Raw genomic sequence first — 20,428 nt, 5'->3', positions numbered from 1 at the left:
CTGAATGGGGACTAAATCCAGATCTCCCAGGTGCCCATCTAACCACTACACCACACTGGCTCTCTCATGCCATCCCTACACACAACAGGGATTAATAAAAGAAAAAAGCCTTCGTCCATCCCAAAAAAAGCCTGGCCCCCATGGAAGCAGGATTTTGGGGTGACGTTCTTCCCTCCCAGAGTGTCCCTCCCAATCTAAATCAGGGTTGCACATTTTATTTATTTATTTATTTATTTATTAAAACATTTCTATGCCGCCCCTTGCCGAAGCCTCATGTCTACACAAGACTAAAAAAATTCCCCCAAATCTCAGCCACACACTTTAACATAATGTGGTTTGGTACTGGGATTTCCAAACCGGCGGCTATAGCTTCTTATTCCCAGTAAAGGACTGTGGCAGGCAAGCCCGGACCTACGTCAAGGAAATTCTGCAATGCAATAACACACACGTTCTTAACAACATGCCTCTGTATCACGTAAGCCAGCTCACTGAGCAAATAAATGGCTCAAATTGTTGGGTTTTCCTTGCTGTAGTATTTCTAGCACTTCCCACTCTAGTCATGTGTTTATTCTGAGCAGCTCTGCTTCCTTCTTACTCAGTTCACTGCTTAACTCTAATATGTTGTAACATTTTGCTATTATTTTTCTTAGAGACTTAAAAAAACAGCTGATGGTGTAGCTTTTCCTCATTGTTACACAAGGTTCCTGTGCAATTCATTGCACAGTCTCTGAATTTTCTATGAAGTCATTCCCTGTTGTAATTATACACTTTTAAAAACAGTAGCCTTCATACTTGCTCAATGAAGCCTGTACTCTTACTGCTGCCTGGATGACAGGTTATCATGTTCAAAACAAGCCACAAAACCAAACAGTCATTAGCCACCTAAAAATTGTTTCCTTCTTGGAGCTTAAAGTACACCTTATGTAGTGCTCTGCTACTCAAAGCCATTCAGGGAGTGGCTAGAATGTTGATGTTTTTCCAAGAGAATTGCAGCCAAGCATTTGGCTAGTTAATTCACATAATGATGGGGAAATCATTCTGTTACTTCCATAGTGTCCTGGTCTCCTCACCTCTCCTTGGCCCCAGCTTCCAGGTTTCCCTTTAGTGGTCTCTCTGTGCAGAGGTGTTCACCTGAACCCCCTTCGTGTGTCGAGGAGGAGAATAGGATGAGTGCAGTCAGGCTGGCAGCAATGCTCCTACCAATGCATGCCTGCAGAAGGGAGCTACCAGTCTACTAATGCACAAGCACAGGACTCGTCCACGTGAGGGAGATCCTGGGCAAACCAGGCAGAATTCACACAGCTTCATCAGGGGCCCCTTGGGGCATGTCTGGGGCCCCTTCATAAATGTGTGCCTGAGAGAGGCCCAGCTAGCACACGCTGCGCCTGCCACGCTCATACACCCACACTGCTCCCTTGCACATCCAGAGAGAGCCAAGTGGCTGCAGGAGGTGGCCCCGTTTCTGGCACACCCCTGGCAGCCAGTCATTCCCTCTGCTACTGCTGCACGCCCTGACCCCGCTCCTGCAGTCACATGTTCAGCACAAGGAAGCCAGGACCCTAAAGGTGCCTTGATGTGGCACTGTTCTGCACAAGAGCAGCATGCAGTGGGTTTGCTTGGACCCCACTCCTGTTCCAGAATGTGGTCATTTTGCCCTTTGAGGCTTCTCTCTGCTTCCTCCTCAGATTTCCACCTGCCTGCCTAACCCACAGCTGTTATTTGTTGTTGTTGTTAGTCACAAAGTCCTGTCTGACCCATCGCGACCCCATGGACAACATTCCTCCAGGCCTCCCTGTCCTCCACCATCCCCTGGAGTCTACTTAAGCTCACATCGCTTCAACGACTCCATCCAGCCACCTCATCCTCTGCCATCCCCTTTTTCTTTTGCCATCTATTGTTCCCAACATTAGACTCTTCTCCAGGGAGTCCTTCCTTCTCATTAGGTGGCCAAAGTATTTGAGTTTCATCTTCAGTATCTGGCCTTCTAAAGAGCAGTCAGGGCTGATCTCCTCTAGGACTGACCGGTTTGATCGCCTTGTGGTCCAAGGAACTCACAGGAGTCTCCTCCAGCACCACAATTCAAAGGCATCAATTCTTTGGCGCTCAGCCTTCCTTATGGTCCAGCTTTCATAGCCATACATTGCAACTGGGAAAACCCTAGCCTTGACTATATGCACTTTTGTTGGCAGGGTGATGTCTCTGTTTTTTAGTATGCTGCCTAGATTTGCCATAGCTTTCCTCCCCAGGAGCAAGCGTCTTTTAATTTCTTGGCTGCAGTCCCCATCTGCGGTGATCTTGGAGCCCAGGAAAATAAAATCTGTCACTACCTCCATTTCTTCCCCATCTATTTGCCAGGAAGTGAGAGGACCAGATGCCATGATCTTAGTTTTCTTAATGTTGAGTTTCAAGCCAACTTTTGCATTCTCCTCCTTCACCCGCATAAAGAGGCTCTTTAGTTCCTCTTCACTTTCTGCCATGAGAGTGGTATCATCTGCCTATCTGAGGTTGTTGATATTTCTCCCAGCAATTTTAATTCCAACTGGTGATTCATCTAGCCCTGCCTATCTCAATATGTGCTCCTCATATAAGTTAAATAGGCAGGGCAACAGTATACAGCCTTGCCAAACTCCTTTCTCTATTTTGAGCCAATCGGTGGTTCCGTGTCCAGTTCTCACTGTTGCTTCTTGACCCGCATATAGGTTTCTCAAGAGACAAATAAGATAGTCAGGTACTCCCATCTCTTTAAGAACTTGCCACAAGTTTGTTGTGATCCACACAATCAAAGACTTTAGCATAGTCAATTAAGCAGAAGTAACCCACAGTTGTTAGACTATCCTAGTTCTTTCAACTGTCCCCTCCTCTCTGTCTAAGCTTTATATATCAGTTGGGGCCAATTCCTACTTGGAGGCGTTTCCTTTGAAGGCAGAGGAATCTCCAGTTTTGAAAATGGGAAAATGTTGTTTCTGAGGAACAGCTGTATCCTAAGTCTGTCAGGTATATCACATAAATACCAGACTGCTCTTTAATTTTAAAGAAAGCACTCAGCACTTGAGTTCATCTCTCCTTTTTTTGGCTTGAGGCCTGGCTTACCAGGTGCTCCATCTGCCCCAATTAATTTTGAACAGCAGCCTTTTATAAAACCCAACCAGTTTGCAACCATTCTGCTGTCAACATGCTTGGAAGGTGAGGCTTGATTCTTTGACATCAGTGCCATTTCAGTCTTGGTACAGAAGCCACAAGCAGCAGAAGTGACTATGTGAGAGGCAAATGGTGTGGCAGCCCTCCACTTCTCCCCCGCTCACTTGTAGCAGAGAATCCCCCCCCCCAAAAAAGTACATTTGCACCAATATACGGCATGTGGTTGCCTGCCCTCCTCTGACATTTTCAGTAGAATATTTGTCCTGCCTTTGGCCCCACCAGCTCCAATGAGCACCAGCTGCCATTGAAAAGTACACAGCTCTCTATTCACAGTGCTGGGCAAAAAGGCAGTGTTGTATAGCAGTTAGAGCTGGACTAGGACTCAGAAGATCCAGGTTCTAATTGCCACTCAGCCATGAAGCCTACTGGTTGACTTTAGACCAGTTACTGCCTCTCAGTCTAACTACCTCACAAGGTGGTTGTTGTGAGGATAAAACTGAGCGGAAGAAACTTTGGAAGTCACCTTGGGTTCCTTGCAAGAAGGCGAAAGGCAGGATATAAATGCAATGTAAGAATAACCTTGTGAGCAGTGGATTTACCTCTGCATGGAATAATTATTTAAAAAATCAATACCAGACGGCACAATTCCAAGCAGCAGTAGTTTATTGAATACATTTTGCAATATGGGTGCCCCAAGCAATTAGGCACACCAAGCATAGCTCGCCATTTCTTTGTATTCCCCATCCCCGTCCGCAAGAAGCCTCCCCTTTTTCCCCATTTACTGGGTACTGGAGTGTTCACAGCCTTTCTGTCCACTTGCTTCATGCAATTCCTGTCTCATCCCATTACATACATCTACATACATTGCATGTGCATTATAATTAGCCCATTGTTTATTCAGGGTGTGTGCGCTATTACACCTGTGTGCTTATAATTACGAGTTCACTAGTTCACTCCTCTCTGACCTTGCCCCACGCCCACCTATCTCGTAAAACTACCAGGAGCATGAGATAGGAAGTAGCAAACTTTTTTCAAGCCAATTATCTTTTTCTCCCCTCCACATTCCTTCAGACAGGCTTCCTGGCTCAATTAATGGCTCCTCTGTTGCTCAGTCATTGTGTTACTTTCTGCAAGTTAAGTTGCCCCTTTTGTGAGTACAGAAATTAAAACCTATTCTTAATTTATCCCAGCCTCCTTTCTTCACTGAGTAACAATTCTGTTTTGCTTTACAGTGTAAAGTTTACACAAACCTCAGACCAAAAAGTTGAAGCAATGCTTATGAAATGCTAATCTCAGAAAGAACTTCAGTATTTTGGAAGCCCAGTCAAACAGAAAAACCTAGAACAAGGATCCCCAAGCTGTGCCTGCCCCCCCACTCTTTCTGTGCAGCCCTCCAACCTGCTTGTTTGCTGCCATCATCGCAAGGCATTTTCCCTCAGACCCACACGGTTCTTCCTGCCTCAAGCAGCACCACCCACTGCTGCTTTTGCTGTCCCTTTCTTACAAAAAACACAATAGCAGCATTGTTTCTTCTGGTCCCCTTAGTTCCTTCTGACAGCCCCTCTTGGTCTTACCGTCCAGACTTTTGCCCATCCTGGGTGCTTTGCTAGCCGGCAGAGCTCCAGTGCATGTACCACTCAGCTTTTTCACTCCCCTTCTCCATATATGTATTTATTTAAAACTGTTTTAGACCGTCCCATTACCGAAGTCTCGGGACAGTTTAACAATACAAAATGTAAGCACCCACCCCCAGCATCCTAAAATTTAGCTAATAATAAAACCCCAATTTAAAACAGTCAGGTCTTAAAACAATGGGAAAATAAAACCATGTTGAAGGCTATTTATGTGTGTAAGGAAGATCAAGCAGCTGTGTGGATGGGTACAGGAGACATCTGGCCTGCTTTTGCAAAAAAGGCAGGAAAAAGAAGGTAACAGGCCTGGGATTTTTGCAAAAAGGGTACAAAGTATATTGCACGCTGAACATTTCTAGAGGCTCCGCCCATCGAGGCTGTCAAGTGGCTTCCAAGGCTACTGGCAGGTCGCTGCTTCAGGCAAAAGCATGCTTCCTTGCTCAACAGGGACCGCTTGCTCATACTTTCCCCCTTGCTTGCTTTTATCTCTCCTCCACCACCCACTGCAGCCAGGAGTGTGCTCATGCACCTGTGATTGCAGGAGGAGTGCCTGGCCCTTGGCCTGGGAAGCATTCGAGATTCCCCTCCCCACATCTTCCTCCAGGCAAGTTCCCTTCCTCCCAGCTGCCATTTCGCTTCTCATGATCGAGGCTTGGCTGGCAGGCAGTGATGTTTAGGGCACCCTGCATATTATTTGAAGCAAACTTAATAGCATATCCTCTGCTCTGGGTGAGAGGCTGCCCTTTCATTCACTCTTTCTCTCTACCTGCCCCCAATTTTTAAGAATTATCATGTGTAGATTTAAACCTTCAATGCAGTGTGTTTCTTAAGAAAAAGATCTCATAGTAGTCAATGACTTAGGATTGCAACTCAGCCATTTGGAAGGTCAGATTCATAATCGATTTTTTCAAAAATTTTCCTAGCCTGTGCACCCACAACTACTCATGCTTTTTATTTATTCAAGCATGCTACTGAAACTCTGCAACTGCTGCTGTGCTAAAAAAAAATCCGTAAGATGATGTCTTTAAAAGAAAGCGCTGTTTCAAAGAAATGAAAAAATGCAGATAAACACCATGTAGCCAGGTGACCAAAGACCCACCAAACCAGGCGTCAGTGAGGTTCAGTCAGGCGGAGATTCGTTCAGTTTCAACTGAGCAAAATAACTGGGTGTCCGCTCGGTACATGCAGGCAGGAAGCAACACACCCGCCAGTCCTCCCACCAACCCTTCTTATTCTTTGCCTTCTTCCATTCAAGCTCACCCCATTGTTCCTTCACCCAATCCCCTTGCGGGCTCTGCAAGTCTGCTGCAGGCCTGACCTCGTGCAGGCGCTAATCTACGTCCAATCCCATCACAGGGGCTGAGTGATCACTTGATCACTACGTGCCCGAACTCATGTAGGGGGTCTTCTTCACTCTCTACTTCCTCGTCTCCCTTTATCAACATTCTTTTTCCTTCTCTTCAAAAGCAAATGGCTGTAGTTCAGCTAATCAGGCTCCTTCAGGGCTACTAATTTGTTTTAAACAAGGATAAAACATTTTGCCTGATAAGTCCTGAAACTTTCTCATTATTAAAGGAGTACTATGTTAAAAGGCATTTTGAATCCTGTCACAAGGACTACTCAATATATCAAAAGGAGAGGTAGGAGCGAACAAGATAAATTCTCTTAATAAATCGATGTTTTTGCAGCAAATTTGTTTTTGAAAGCATGAGGTGAACCTGTCAACTGTGAGGGTCAGCTAGCATGTTGCTCAATGTTTTGCTGAGAGTGGTAGGCCATTCATGGATGGTGACTTTGTTAAGAAGTGCATGGTTAAAGTAAGGAGGAAATGTGCCCTGAGAAGGTATTTTGTGTTATTTGTGTCTTTATCTGAATCTACAATCACCAGGCATGTTGAAGAATCAGAAGAGCTGTATATGCCACTGATTGTCAAGGCAAAAAGTTCTGATTTCTGCTCTTTGCCATTAGAGGAGTGCAATGGCATTACAGACACTGCTCGACTACTAATGTTTATCAGAGCTTCAGCTTCCAGCTTCAGAATTAGAGAAGAATTGTGTGCACTACAGAGTCTGAAAGACACCACAACTGCAGAAAACATATTCTTGAAGGTGTGTGAATCAGTGATCTGAGTTGGGATAAACTGAAAGCATTACAACTGATAGTGTAAGAAAAATAGTGGGAAGTAAAACTGATATAGTTGCAAGAATCAACAAGGAGATACTGAAATTAAGCAGTGTATTTTCCATGCAATTTCACTGCATCATCCATCACCAAGCCTTGGGTAGTAAGATTCTTCACTGGGAAAGTGTGATGCATATTGTTGTATCCAATGTTAATTATATCAGGCATCATGGCCTTACGCATCATCAGTTTCATTTTTTTTCTCTCAGAGTTAGATGCAAAATATGGAGCAGTATTGTACCATGCAGAAGTCAGGTGGCTTAGCAGAGGCAAGGTCCTCAAACATTTTTTCAGTCTTTGTCATGAAATTAATCTGTTTCTCTAGGAGAAAGGAAAAACTCAAGGAGTATTTTCTGACCCTGGATGGATTTTTGATTTGGCTTTCTTAACTGATATCACAGAGCATCTGAACACACTGAATCTAAGGTTCCAAGGGAAAGGAAAGCTTGTATGTGGTATGCATTTTGAACTGAAAGCTTTTGAAGCAAAATTCAACATTTTTGTGAAACAAGTTAGTGAAAATAACTTTTGAAACTTCTCATGCTACAATAAACTAAAATATGAGAAGGATGGGAAATTACAATTCAGTGTTGAAAGACAAAGCACTGAACCTGTTTCAGGTGAAATTCCAGAACGGATTCATTGATTGCCATAAGCATGAACAGGAAATAAGAGCATTTCAAAATACATTTGAAGTAGCACCAGGAGAGGCAAGTAACTTTTTTCAGATAGAACCAATTGATTTGCAAACCAGTGATCATCTTAGACTTTTACAAAGGTTGGATATGTGGTCTACCTGATACATTTATCAACCTAAGGAAAGTGTTTGGCACCACATTTGTGAACAAAATTTTTTCCAAGATGAAAATTATGAAATCCAAGTGTAGGTCAAGACTTACAGATGAACATTCACATGGCATTTTAAAGGTGTCTGTCACAAACTATGACTTAGACATTAATGCCTTGGCTAACAGAAAAAAGCCACAAAAATCACACTAATTAGGTAAGCACGTTTATATAAAAGCACAGTAAAATATTGTTCCAAAATAGATTGCATTCCAGTTAACATTGGGCTATTTATTGACCTCTTAATGCTTACTTTTGATCTAACTTGGTAGGATAATAATATTGTTACATTTTGATTTAAGATGTGCCCTCTTTAGGCATTGGGCACTATAATGCAGCCTCCATGTTGCAGAAAGTTGGGGACCACTGATCTAGAGGACTGTATGCAATTTAATACTGAAATTGGTAGGATAATAATATTGTTACATTTTGATTTAAGATGTGCCCTCTTTAGGCATTGGGCACTATAATGCAGCCTCCATGTTGCAGAAAGTTGGGGACCACTGATCTAGAGGACTGTATGCAATTTAATACTGAAATCCTAAACGCATTTATTATGGAATAAGCTCCAATGAACACAGCTGGGCTTATTTCTCAGTTTACATTTTTGGAATAAAAACACACATCTTCTGCAAGAGATTTTCAAAAGACCATCCTGGCTAGGAAAAAGATCAGATAAACCTTATTAGAGAGGAATCCCATCCTTGTCTCAAATAATCACTCTTGTGGGGGGAAAAAAGATCAGATCCCATCATCTTGACAAAAATGCTATGGAAAACTCTTTTTTACAAGAATAACTCTTTCTAGTTAGAATTTCTTCCAGTCTGCTCCTTCACCCCCTCCCCTTCATTTGCTTCTCAGTCCCATTCAGTTGTAAAAGTCATCTGTTATATTCTAGTTGTATTCTATTAGGCTGCAACATTCTGAAATAACAGTTTGTTGGCAACCTGGCAAGACAAGCTGCCAAAGGGAATTCATCACCCTAAAGGGCACCCTATTTAATAAGTATGGTTTTTTCTCACTGCTTCTTTTCTACTGTGTGTACTGTATTCATTCCACATTCTGCAGCTTTTCTGCCAACTGTATCAATAGGACTGAGATAAACTTTTCTCATTTAAGAACTGATTTCACAACTTTGTTTGGATTCTGAAATTCTGAAAAAGGATGCTGAGGGTGGTCATAAAAAGTGCATAGTTAAATAGCAAATTCACATGGAACTGTGCTTTCTAGCATGTTTAAGCAAATGTATCATTTCTGGTTTATAGCTTTAAACATTCTTTGGCAGAGCCTGTCACCAGACCTCACAGAAGGGTCTCATTCATTTTGGGTAGCTGCCTGCTATATATACAATGAACACTGTGTATGCAGTCTTTGGCTTCTGTTAAAACAGAGCAGCATGATTACAATGTGGACAGTTCTAAAAAAACAGTTTCACGCCTCTTTTTAAGCTTGCAGTGTTGTGATATTCCAAGGAATTCAACACCTTCTTCTCACCACCTGACCAAATAATAGTATTAAGTAATTTTTAACAATTAAAAAATTCAAATACAAAATGTATAATACCCAGTATAGTATTGAAGTTTTGTAATAATTCACAGGCACATTATTCAACATTTCTATTAATTGTTTTATATGATTCAGTATGGTTGAATGAGGCGGGTACATAAAAAAAATTCACAGAAGTTGCTCATGGAACCAAAATATTCCATGGAGCTGAGGATGAAAAACATATGATTATAAAATAAAGGAAGGTATAACATTTCTGTAAATGTATGTTGTTCTCCTGTGGAGAACATAATATCAGGAAAGGTTTTTCTGTCAGAGAAATACGACAGTGGAACCACCTGCCTACAGGCGGTGGGCTCTCCCATGCTAAGGACATTCAAAAAGAAACTGGACAGCCATCTGAGCGGGATGGTGTAACATGGTGTCCTGCAACAGCAGGGGTTGGACTGATGGCCTTCATGGCCCCTTCCAACTCTACTGTTCTATGATTCTATGGAGACAGATAAAAACAGAATACTATTTTCAGCAAAACAAAACAGAGTGTAAAAAAATAGACATCTGCCCCTTTATACCTCAGCACTGACAAAACTCTTTATATATGTGTAAAAATTGGCAAGTTTAGTACTTTTCTTTCAGACCAAGATAACCACTCAGAGGGATCCCCAATAAGCTTGAACTGCCAACAACCAAGTTGTCCACTGCCTGTATTCACAGGAAGACTGCAAACCTCTTTAAGAATCACGAGCTTCCGCTGGATCTTCTAAGACAGGGGTCTCAAACTCAACTTACCTGGGGGCCGCTGGAGGTAGCATCTGGGTGAGGCTGGGCCACAGCAAGTATTCCACCACGGTGGTGGGGGTGGGCCGCTCATCCCACGGCGCTTTGAAGGCCGCGGGGCCCCTCCCCCGTGCCCCGCCCGTCCCAGCAATTGGCCCGCGGGCCGCAAGTTTGAGACCCCTGTTCTAAGAGAAGGTACAGCTTTAGGTTAGCCTCTGGGCAGGTCATCACTCATGCTGCTCAAAATTACTTAGGGTGCAATTCAAAGCATGTTTAGGCAGGGAAAAGACCAGTATGCCCTCTGAGAACTGCAGTGGGATTTTTTTTCCTATCTGAATATGCATATAACTGCATTTTTAAATATTAAAAATTAAATACCAAAAATATAACATTTTAAGAAAAACATTAATTGACCTTAAATAAAAGTAGTCCTTTGGGACAGGTTTTGGACCGGACTTGATTGTAGGGACATAAAACGTTTTCCGTTACAAAGAACCCGTCACCAAACAGGCATATAGACGGAACTGGTTTTCAGAACAATTTAATACGTTTTCATATTGAATGCCAAGAATAATTTGCTTGGCTGGGCAGTAATCGTTTTCTTTCCAAATGCGCGCGCGCGTGTTTTGTCAAGGCAGGAATAACAGAATTGCTTCATTCCAAGGTGAATCGTTTGGTTAATTCGGGTTTTCCTTTTACTGCGTAAAGATCCCGACATATAATGGGCGACTCAGCATCTTCCGCGCCTGAAAGGTTCTTTGTCCCTTGCCCGGACAAGGTGGCGTGCGCCGAGCAGCGACAGCAGTCCAAAAATCGCTGAGTCACGCTTACTCCACTTGCGCGCTCCTAAGGGGAGGGAATGGACTAACAGTTTCTCCACCGGATCCCCTCCTTCCCGCATTCCCGCTCTCCGGTGGGCGTGGCCTATCGCCCTTCTATTTGTGACGTAGCCTGGAGGTTTATATATATAGATGCTACGTAAGGCGGTCGGGCTCAGAACGTTCCGCAAAACCCAGCCGAGGAGGTTCCTGCTTCAACAGTGATTGGACGGAACCCACCCCGCCTGGGCCCGCAGGTCTCGTTGCATCCACCTCGTAGTGCCGCCGCAGCGCTGCCATGGTTTCGTCTCCTTCCCAGGTGCGCCAGAACTACCACCAGGACTGCGAAGCGGCCATCAACCGCCAGATCAACCTGGAGCTGTACGCGTCCTACGTGTACCTCAGCATGGTAAGCTCCGACTCGCACTTCGAGGAGGGAGAGCGCTGTGTCCCCGTTCGGGAAGAAGGATAGCGCCTTGCGGGGGCGGGCGAAATGGAAGCGCCCGCGGCAGATTCGCTCGCCGTCTGCGCCCCCTGTCTGTTTACGTGCTTGCATGGGATGTGTGCTTGTGTGCGGTGTATGTGTGCCCTTGGGGGGCGACCGAGCGAGGCCTTCTCTCTGTGCGGCTGGAGGCGGTTTTCGTCTTTATTTATTTTTTCCTGCGGGCTTTCGTGGAAAGAGGAGGGAGGAGTCCCAGGCGTAAGGAGCGCGGTGGGAAATCTCTTATGCCGAGTGCCGAGACAAGCTCGGGCGATCGTTTCTCCCGGTGCCTTTGGGCAAGCGAGGGCCTGCCGCCTCTCGCCGCCTTGTTGGAATGGCTCTGGGCCAGGTTGGCTTCCTCCGAGGGCGAGTTAGCAGCGCGTGCTGATTGCGGTAGCAAAAGGCCCATCCTACCGACCAGTCCTCGAAACTCGCTGGACGCCTTCTTTTCTCCTCTTTCCCTGCATGCTGCTGCGTAGTAGTTTCCAGACGGCTTGGACTGCAGCTCCCATGCGCCACGCTGGCTTGGGCTAAAGGGAATTAAAGTCCAAAACTGTTGGAAGGACACCCAGTTGGAGAAGGCTTCTCAAGATAAATTCTTGGTTTGACGCAGCCGTCTTTGTAGCTTTAATACTGAGCACTCCAGTGGTTCTGTTTTGCGTATTCTAAGAGGAGAATTGCGCAGTTCCTAACGAGTAATAGTGACTTGCTTGACGTGAAAGGTGTGTTGTAGCCATCGGTGCCATCCGGGCTATGTATTGGAAGCCTTTGAGGTGTGGTGATGCAGCCGATCACTGGGTGATCCATGTTAAGTGCAAGGGAAAGGCTGCTCTGCCTAGCGGTAGGAGGCAGTATTGGGTCTGCTCTTACCTACGGAGCACTTGTTTATGTGAACACGCTCTGATGTTTATCCCTATGGTAAGAGTGTGCTTTAACTGACCTTGGACCTGCTTTCTAAAAGGTTTGGCATGAACTGGCTTTCACTGTAGTGTTTGTGTAATTCTATTTGAACATGACCAGACAGTTTTGGCGAAGCAGTTAATCCTTAACTTTGCTTGTCTGTCCAACGTAGAATAGATAGCTTTCAGGTGGGGTGGTTAAGAATCTTCAGTGGGACTAAGGATTTGGTATAAAGGTCAAGTATTTTATTTGTTTTAAAACTTTTATATGCAGTCACCACATGCCTCGGCATCTCGGGAGGACTCACAGCACGTACAACTAAAAACAATAAAACAACAAATTCCATAAAATTATATAAAAACAAAAAAGTGACTGTAAATGATAAAATATTGATTTTTAAATAGCAATTAAATAAAAAGATTTTAACCTGGCACCAAAAAGGATATAAACTCGGTGCCAGGTGCACCTCTCCAGGGAGCACAGTCCATAATCTGGGCGCCACCACAGAGAAGGCCCTGCGCAGGGTAGTTGTTCTTCTCATCTCCTTTAAAGAGGGCTCCCGGAGCAGAGCCCCTCCCGCAGATCTTAAGGGGCGTGAGGGCATGTAAGGGAAGAAGCACTCCTTCAGGTCTCCTGGTCCCAAGCCATTCAGGGCTTTATAGGTTAAAACCAGCACCTTGAATTAGACCGGGACAAACATGTCTTGACTGTTTCTCACCAAGTTTGCTGCCAAGCAAATGTTAGAAAATGTATGGCTCTGTCTTACAAGCCACTAACATTAATTCTTATTTTGCCTTGATAATTAAACCTGACTGTCATAATAGTTCTAAAATGGGCAGGGCAACTCTTTCTGCCTTGGATTTTTTTGACTCTAATTAGAATGTAGAATGGCCTTTAGGAAAACGAATGCTAGTCATTGTAAACAACCAGATTGCCTTGATCCTTAGTGCTGGTTGCTAAAATTGAAGAGATTTCTCCAGATCTGCTAAAATTGGTTTCTTGTCATAAACTGCTTAACAAGATCTCAGCTGTATTAGAGCAGGTTTGAGCATAAACTTGAATATTAATTTCAGTTGATACATGTGAAAGGTGTATTTTTCTTTTAATGAATGTTTTCAAATTTATGATATTAATTTTAAAGAAGAGACATGAGAGGGTGGATCTAATTGTTTTTGACTTCCCTGAAGACTGTTTTGACTACTGGTTAGAAATGCTGGGAGCTGACTTGCAAAACATTCAGTAGTGTGCATGCCACTGTGCTAGAGGAATTTACTCAAAATTCAGAAATGGCTCAAGTGAGCAAAATGACAGCAGCCTTGGGACAGTATTTTCTCAAGAAGGAAATACAGGTGATGCTTAGGCTGCCATGATGGCTATGTTCTAAGCTGGTCGGTCTTATTTGTCATCCTGACTGTTAGTGCCTGCTCCTTCAGAGGCCATAAGCTGCTGAATTGACCGTAAGTTGGTCAATTCCCTTTCATCTGTAATGTGTCAGTTCTTCACCAGGACCACTGAATCAAGTTTACTAGATTCCCATGTCCTGGGCGACACTTAGCCACTACAGAGCTGTTTGATCATAGGAGAATCTGATAGATATAGGCAGAGAGCTTTTAAAGTCTTGTAAGCACTTTAGCATACCCTAACTTTTAAAAAAAGTGTTAAATAGCCATTTCAAGGATTTATTTATTGCTTTGATTTATATCCTGCTTTTTTCTTACAATGAGCTCAGAGTAGCTTACCTAATTCTCCTCCTGCTCTCAATCTTATCCCCACAACAACAGCCCTGTGAGGCAGGTTGGGCTGAGAATCTGACTGGCCCAAAGTCAGCCAGTTGGCTCCATGGCTGAGCGGGGACTAGAACCGCCCAAGTCCCATTCCTGTGCTCTTAACCACTATACCACACTGGCTCTCTGAAATGTTTGGTGGGAGAATAAAGGATTGCCAGTCAGTGAGCAAGTTCCTGTGTGCTCATTTCAGACAAAATGACAACCCAGTCATGGTTGGATTGGGATTGTCAGGGAATCAGGTATTCCAACTATTTTCATTCTATTTTCAGTCCTACTACTTCGACCGTGATGACGTGGCCCTGAAGAATTTTGCCAAGTACTTCCTGCACCAATCCCATGAGGAACGCGAGCATGCAGAGAAACTTATGAAGCTGCAGAACAAGAGGGGCGGGCGCATCTTCCTACATGACATCAAGGTGAGTTGTACTATTGAAGGTGGCCTTGCAAGAGATGTAGAACTGCTTCTTTCTAAGATCAAGATTGAAGCCATGAACAGAGCTGAAACACCTGTCAGGATATATAGTACGTCAAAAAATTTACACCTGGCCTTAGATGGTGGTTAATCCTTTGATATGGGGAAAAAGTTTAGGGCAGGTGTCCATAACCTAGGAAAGCCACATGATGCATCACTGTTGCATTAAAAGATGGTCGAAAATCAAATGTTTTCTTGTATATTAAAAAAACTCATTCCTGTATGGACAAAACGGGTCTGTTTCATTTTATTATGCTGACACTTAGTGAAGGTGAGGCTAAAATGACCAGACATGGATGTTTTCTCTCTGTGGGAAGTTATGAGGGAGCATTCAAAACTAGTTGCTTGGTTGTCATTCTGACACTCCACTGGCTGGACTAGCTAGCTACTGGGCATGACTTGCTTTGTTTGCAGTGTGTTCTGTATTGTTTCAGGGCGCCATGGGTTTTATAAGAGTCATTAGTGGGATGGCCAGGTTTCTGGAACGTATAGCTTGCCCTTGGGTCAGGTTTTGCAGGTGAGCTGTGAAGCACAGTGCACATAGCTTGTAAGTTCATGTGAACAGTATATAAGAACCCTTTGGGGGTTCTTAACCAATTGATCAAGGCAGGACTTAGACTGCTGAGATGAGGTAATATCAGAACCAAATTCTGTGCCCTTCGGTGCTGGCAAAAGGATATGTACAAGACTAATGTACTCCTGTTCTGATGAAAATGCAGTTTGAGACCTGGGCTGCCATGGAAACTGCAGCATTGGCAGATCCTGTAGTGATTATATAATAAACCAGAAGCCTTTCTAATCAGCAGATGAAGGCATTCTGTAGGAATTCAGTGATGGGGGCTAAGAAGGAAAAATACATTTAGAAAGTTAGAGGAGGCCTGATCACAGGAGACTCTTTTACCAATACTTGGATTTTGAGTGCTGGGCTTGCAGGAAGATGTATAACAGGCTGCTTACTGCCCTTGATGCTGTAGTTGCTTGTTGGTTTTTTCCCTATTATGAGTTGCAGTTGGAGGGAAAGAGATGGGTGGAATGCCGCCAATCCAAGAGCAGGCCAGAGGGTTTTAGGGCCTTGGGGACAATAACACTACTCGGCATTTCTCTCCCAGTTTTGGGAACTGTTGATGATGTATCTTGGAACATGACCAGTAAATAAGACTCTAAGACTCTGAATTCCAAGTCTTTTGAAAGATGAAGGGTATAGTATTGGCTTAAGGCCTAGGACTGGTGATAATCCCACTAGTTACTCTTTAATGTAATGATTCTTTGTTCATTCTTGCCTACTCGGCCTTGATGTGATAAATTGTCCTTTGCTTTTTGTTAGAAACCAGATCGTGATGACTGGGAGAGTGGGCTGACAGCGATGGAGTGTGCTTTGCACTTGGAAAAGAATGTGAACCAATCACTACTGGAACTGCACAAGCTGGCAACTGACAAGAATGACCCCCATGTAAGTGAGAGTTAATAAAACGATACTTTTAGCTAGCAATGCAAAAGGTATCCTGTTCTTAGACACAGAAAGAGACAAATTTAAAGATAGTTTTGCAAGGGGGGGGTCATAAATAATCTGACTTGGTATAGAATTGAAATAGCAAGTTGAGAGGGGAGGTGCTCACATGCTGAGATTTTGGGGTCGCATGTCATGTGTTAATGGATGGAAAACTCGGCAGTGTGACTTTCTCCTTCCATATTCTTACATATCATAAGGCATCTCTGACTCCAAATAAAGCTCTTCCAAAATGTCCTGTTCATGACAGGCTTGTGACTCTCTTTATAGAGTCAATCTCGTATTTAGTATCTTTTAAAACCAAATTTTCCACCCTTTTTTCTGCCCATGCTGGGTGTATGTTTTGTAAAGCATGCAGAAATATTGGAAGCCAGAGGTTTTCATGTATTTTAGCATTTGGACCTTCAGGATCCATGTTCCTTTTTGACTAGTCCAACAGCCCTACCCCCCTCCCCAAAAAAAGTGGGACAGTTTGCATATGCAGCAGAATTTGGCTTTCCCTGGTACAGAACTTGGATTGCCTGATGCACAATTTCATTTTTTATGATGAGGGTACACAGGCCTGGATCTGGTTGACCCTCTATTGCTTGATCTGTTATCACTTTATATGGCATTTGCAATACTCTGCCTCTGCATGGGGAAAAATGGTAGGCAAACCACAGAGAACTTTTGTGTTTTTGTGTTGTGAGCCGCCCCGAGGCTTCGGCAAGGGGCGGCATAGAAAAGTTTTAATAAATAAACAAACTTTTTGGCCTTCAGCTTTGTCTGTGATGTACGCAAGTAAGCTTGAGTTATTTCATGATATTTATAGAGGACTTGCAGTTGGTTGACTTGGTGGTAATCCACTTAATGCTTCTCTTCTCTTCCAGTTATGCGACTTCATTGAAACTCACTACTTGGATGAGCAGGTCAAATCCATCAAAGAACTGGGTGATCATGTGACCAACTTGCGCAAGATGGGGGCACCAAAATCAGGAATGGCAGAGTACCTCTTTGACAAGCATACCCTGGGAGAAAGTGACAATGAGAACTAAAAGCCTCCCAGGAACAAAGGCTTTTCTTGGGACTCTTGATCATCTTCAACTGTGCATGTTTTTGTTTTATCTTTAACATTGTCCATAACTGTATAAAAACTGACTTTTGATCTTTTGTGTTGTATCTCATACAGAATAAAGTGATTTGGTTCCAATCTGTGTTGGCTGCAATGCAGTGTTAGTAAAGTATGCAAATACAGAGCAGAATTTTAGTTGTGAACCTAAAATTTCTTAGACACCCTGTAGACAGTTATTGGGAGCGAGCATTTAGTGGCATTGTTGAATTAGATGCATATGGGATTATACTGCAACTGATGTTAAACCAGTGTGGAGCAGTCTGTTCTTAGCTGACACACAGTTACAGTTAGAGATCCCTGTATATGAGCCACAACGTTACCTGAATATTGTGCAAGTTAAACTGTACTGCAAGCCAAAGTTTTTGAATTTGCATATGCATTTCAGTCAGCCAAGCTTGTCTTGCCTGGAAAAGCCACAAGTAGGTTTGCTGTCAACAAGTGCAAGCAGGTGTAACTACTAGAAATGAGCTCCATCTTTTAAAGAATTACTGGGAGGGTGATAACCTGCGCAGCGTTCCATACATTCTAGATCTGAGCAAAGACTTTGCTTAAAGACAGCTGGTTCTCAATCAAGACTTGTCAACTTATTTGCTACTTTTAGTTGGCCTCCTTATAATGACCTTGGGGTAGAAGATCATAATGGCAGGAAGGATGGAACCCTCTACATTTCTGGTTCTTAAGTCACTGATGACTGTTGCCCATTAAACCAAACCAAGTTGGGTGCAGTTTTGGCAAGCAGGGATTCAATTGGGAAGCAGGAAGGGGTGTACTGGTTTAGGAGCCTTTGGCCTCTTTTGCCTCCAACTGCTTTTCTAGCATACTCAGTTGCAGAAATTCTCTGTTTGGGGATTGATGGGCACCTGAGAGCTTGGTCAACTTAAAAATGCCTGTCTCCTACCTTTTGACAATTTCATTCTTGAATTTGTTTGGAGGTTGAATTATTAGTGTGACGTCTCTGCAATGACTTTTCAAAAGTTGCATGACATGTACCACAGATTTTTTTTCCTAGGGCATAGAACCTTCAGAGATTACAAGTCAGTGTTCTTAACTCTGCGCTAGAATCCTAGTTCAACCAGAGTCACATGAAGGTTTTCCTGACTTGTGGCATCCACTAGTTCTGGGAAGGTGCAAGGTTCTACTGAAAATTCATAGAACTTTGAGCAGAGGTTTCTAACCCAAAAAAGTTGAGAACTCTTTCTCTTCCACTACCACCAGAATGACAGCGGACACTGTAAGCTTATATCAAAATCTCAACATTTGGAATGTAGAAGGTCCTGTTTATTTCTAAAGTGTGCCAGGGGTTTCTCTACACTCTGAATGGAAATGCCAGCCCAATGTAGGAGTGTTCTGTTACTGAACTCTATTTAAAACTTTTTTAGATGGTCCCTTACTGTAGTCTTGTGGATGGTTTAACAGACAAAAATAACAAAACAGCATCCTAATCAAACTCTTGGTGAGTTGCATAGTTTATGACTGTTTCATCTACGTTCATTCTAACTTTACCCTAAAAGGGTAGATGAATTTCTTCTAAGAGATCACCCACTGAAAGGGTGGCTATTCTCTTGTCAGAAATGGATGTGTTTTACTGAGTAGTGCATTGGGCCACTGTGAAAGGACAATAGTAGAGAAGGGATAGAGGATTCTCTTCAAGGTTCCTAGGAAGTATGATGTTCCAGATGTTGCCAACCTCGAACTGTAACTCTTCATATCTACCTGAATGCTTTTAGAGTCAGGCCAGTGCAAACTTCAGGTAATTGAGGTCTGCCGACAGCTTACATGAAGCACAGCCACTTCTGCATTTTGTATTTTAGACAGCTATGTTTTCTTTCCACAAATGCTATTTAAGATACTAGGAACTGAAACTTTTTCTTGAGATGCTTTTTCTTGTCACATGCCTTTTAGAAAGAAAACTGTAGGCAAATGTGCATAAAACTCATTGCAATGAGTTCTTGCATGGGTGACATTTTCTGTTTGCTAAGGCTCGTTGAGCTGCAGCCAGTAGTGCAAGGCTGTCCTGTGTGGCATACAAGCTGTGCTAGCTTGGCAAAAACTGCACTATTACCTGTTCTCTGGTTAACCTAGGCAGCCGGCGTAAACACGAGTGTTTATCAGGCAAGAGTTTTCCAGCCCCTGAGTTTTCATACTCTTATTTTCTAAGATGCTTTGCATGTAAAGCAAAAACATCTTGGTTTTCTGAGGCATAGGGCACATTTTCCGCAGTATTACAACTGGAGGCCCATCTCACTTCTAAACTATATCCTACTAATGGATTGGTGGCCATCCACCTCCCTTGCAAATGTGGGACCGCGCAGTTGACATCCTTTCCTGGCATCCTAACTTCTCTGTTGCCCAGTCAGTGCAAAGGGCAATTTTGGGGTAACAGGGATACTTCTGGGATGCACACCTCCTTCTGTTCTCTCCTCGTATCTGCAATGCAGCCTGTGTTGGGAGATTCCAGTGAATTCATATTCCCAGGATCATGTACTGACCATGACATACTGACAAAGGGGACATGGGAACAATCAAGGCCACACAGGACCTTGCTGAGCATGGAACGGTGGTTGCATCCAGAATTGTGACTCAGTCTTTCAGGCCGCACTTCACTGTTTTGTAGCACATGGTATGGGACTCGCTGCTCTCTGCACTGCAAACAGTCAAGACTGATACTCCTTTTGACACAGACGTGACTCTAGGGAGTGCATTTGCTCATTTGCAACGCATTCGGGCTGCGTTCTGCAGCGTGAGAGGTTCATGCGTAATTGCCGCATGTCCTGATCCATGTGGAAGTCTCATCTTGCGAGAAGGAATCTATCTGGTGTTCTGATTCCTGACAAGCTTCAGATGTAGACTGGCAAAGTGGGATGATAATATTCACAAGAGCAGTTTCTGAGTGCAGGCAATTCAGGGATGGGAAGAGAGGGAAAGAAATCACTGCATAGTTGGAGAAATTAATCACACAAATTGACCTTTAATTCATATATTAAATTTCCCAGCATCAGTGACCTAGTAGAATTCTTTGGTACTCTCAAATAGTAAAGCAAAACAGTTTTTAAAAGTTTTAAAAACTCTGAAATGGTTTGCATGCTTGCTGGAATTAAGGCACCAATTATTAAGAGGGGCTCTCCAAGTCTTAGGGTGTTCTTCATACTCTTGGACCCAGATGCACACAAAATGAGTGTTGCAACTTGGGGTGCTGGCATTTTCACTTATTTTGCAGTTCATATCATGTGAACTGGTGCCCCTAAAAGGTGGAGCACCAACACAGCTTGTTAG

General features: G+C 43.5%; 1 protein-coding gene across 1 annotated transcript; it reads left to right on the top strand.

The window, feature by feature from the left end:
- The first annotated feature begins 11,067 nt into the window (after nt 1-11,067).
- FTH1 (ferritin heavy chain 1) lies at nt 11,068-17,233 on the top strand. The gene is made up of 4 exons (XM_044425864.1): nt 11,068-11,306; nt 14,335-14,481; nt 15,862-15,987; nt 16,914-17,233. Exons 1-4 carry the CDS (start codon nt 11,196-11,198, stop codon nt 17,076-17,078), a joined length of 549 nt encoding a protein of 182 aa, XP_044281799.1. The 5' UTR covers nt 11,068-11,195; the 3' UTR covers nt 17,079-17,233.
- The last annotated feature ends 3,195 nt before the right edge of the window (nt 17,234-20,428 follow it).

The sequence above is a fragment of the Varanus komodoensis genome, unplaced genomic scaffold (genome assembly GCF_004798865.1).
Source record: "Varanus komodoensis strain SLA01 unplaced genomic scaffold, ASM479886v1 scaffold16, whole genome shotgun sequence".
Taxonomy (NCBI): Eukaryota; Metazoa; Chordata; class Lepidosauria; order Squamata; family Varanidae; genus Varanus; species Varanus komodoensis.
Note: the sequence above shows the minus strand (reverse complement) of the source record. Positions and strands in the feature narration are given on the sequence as shown.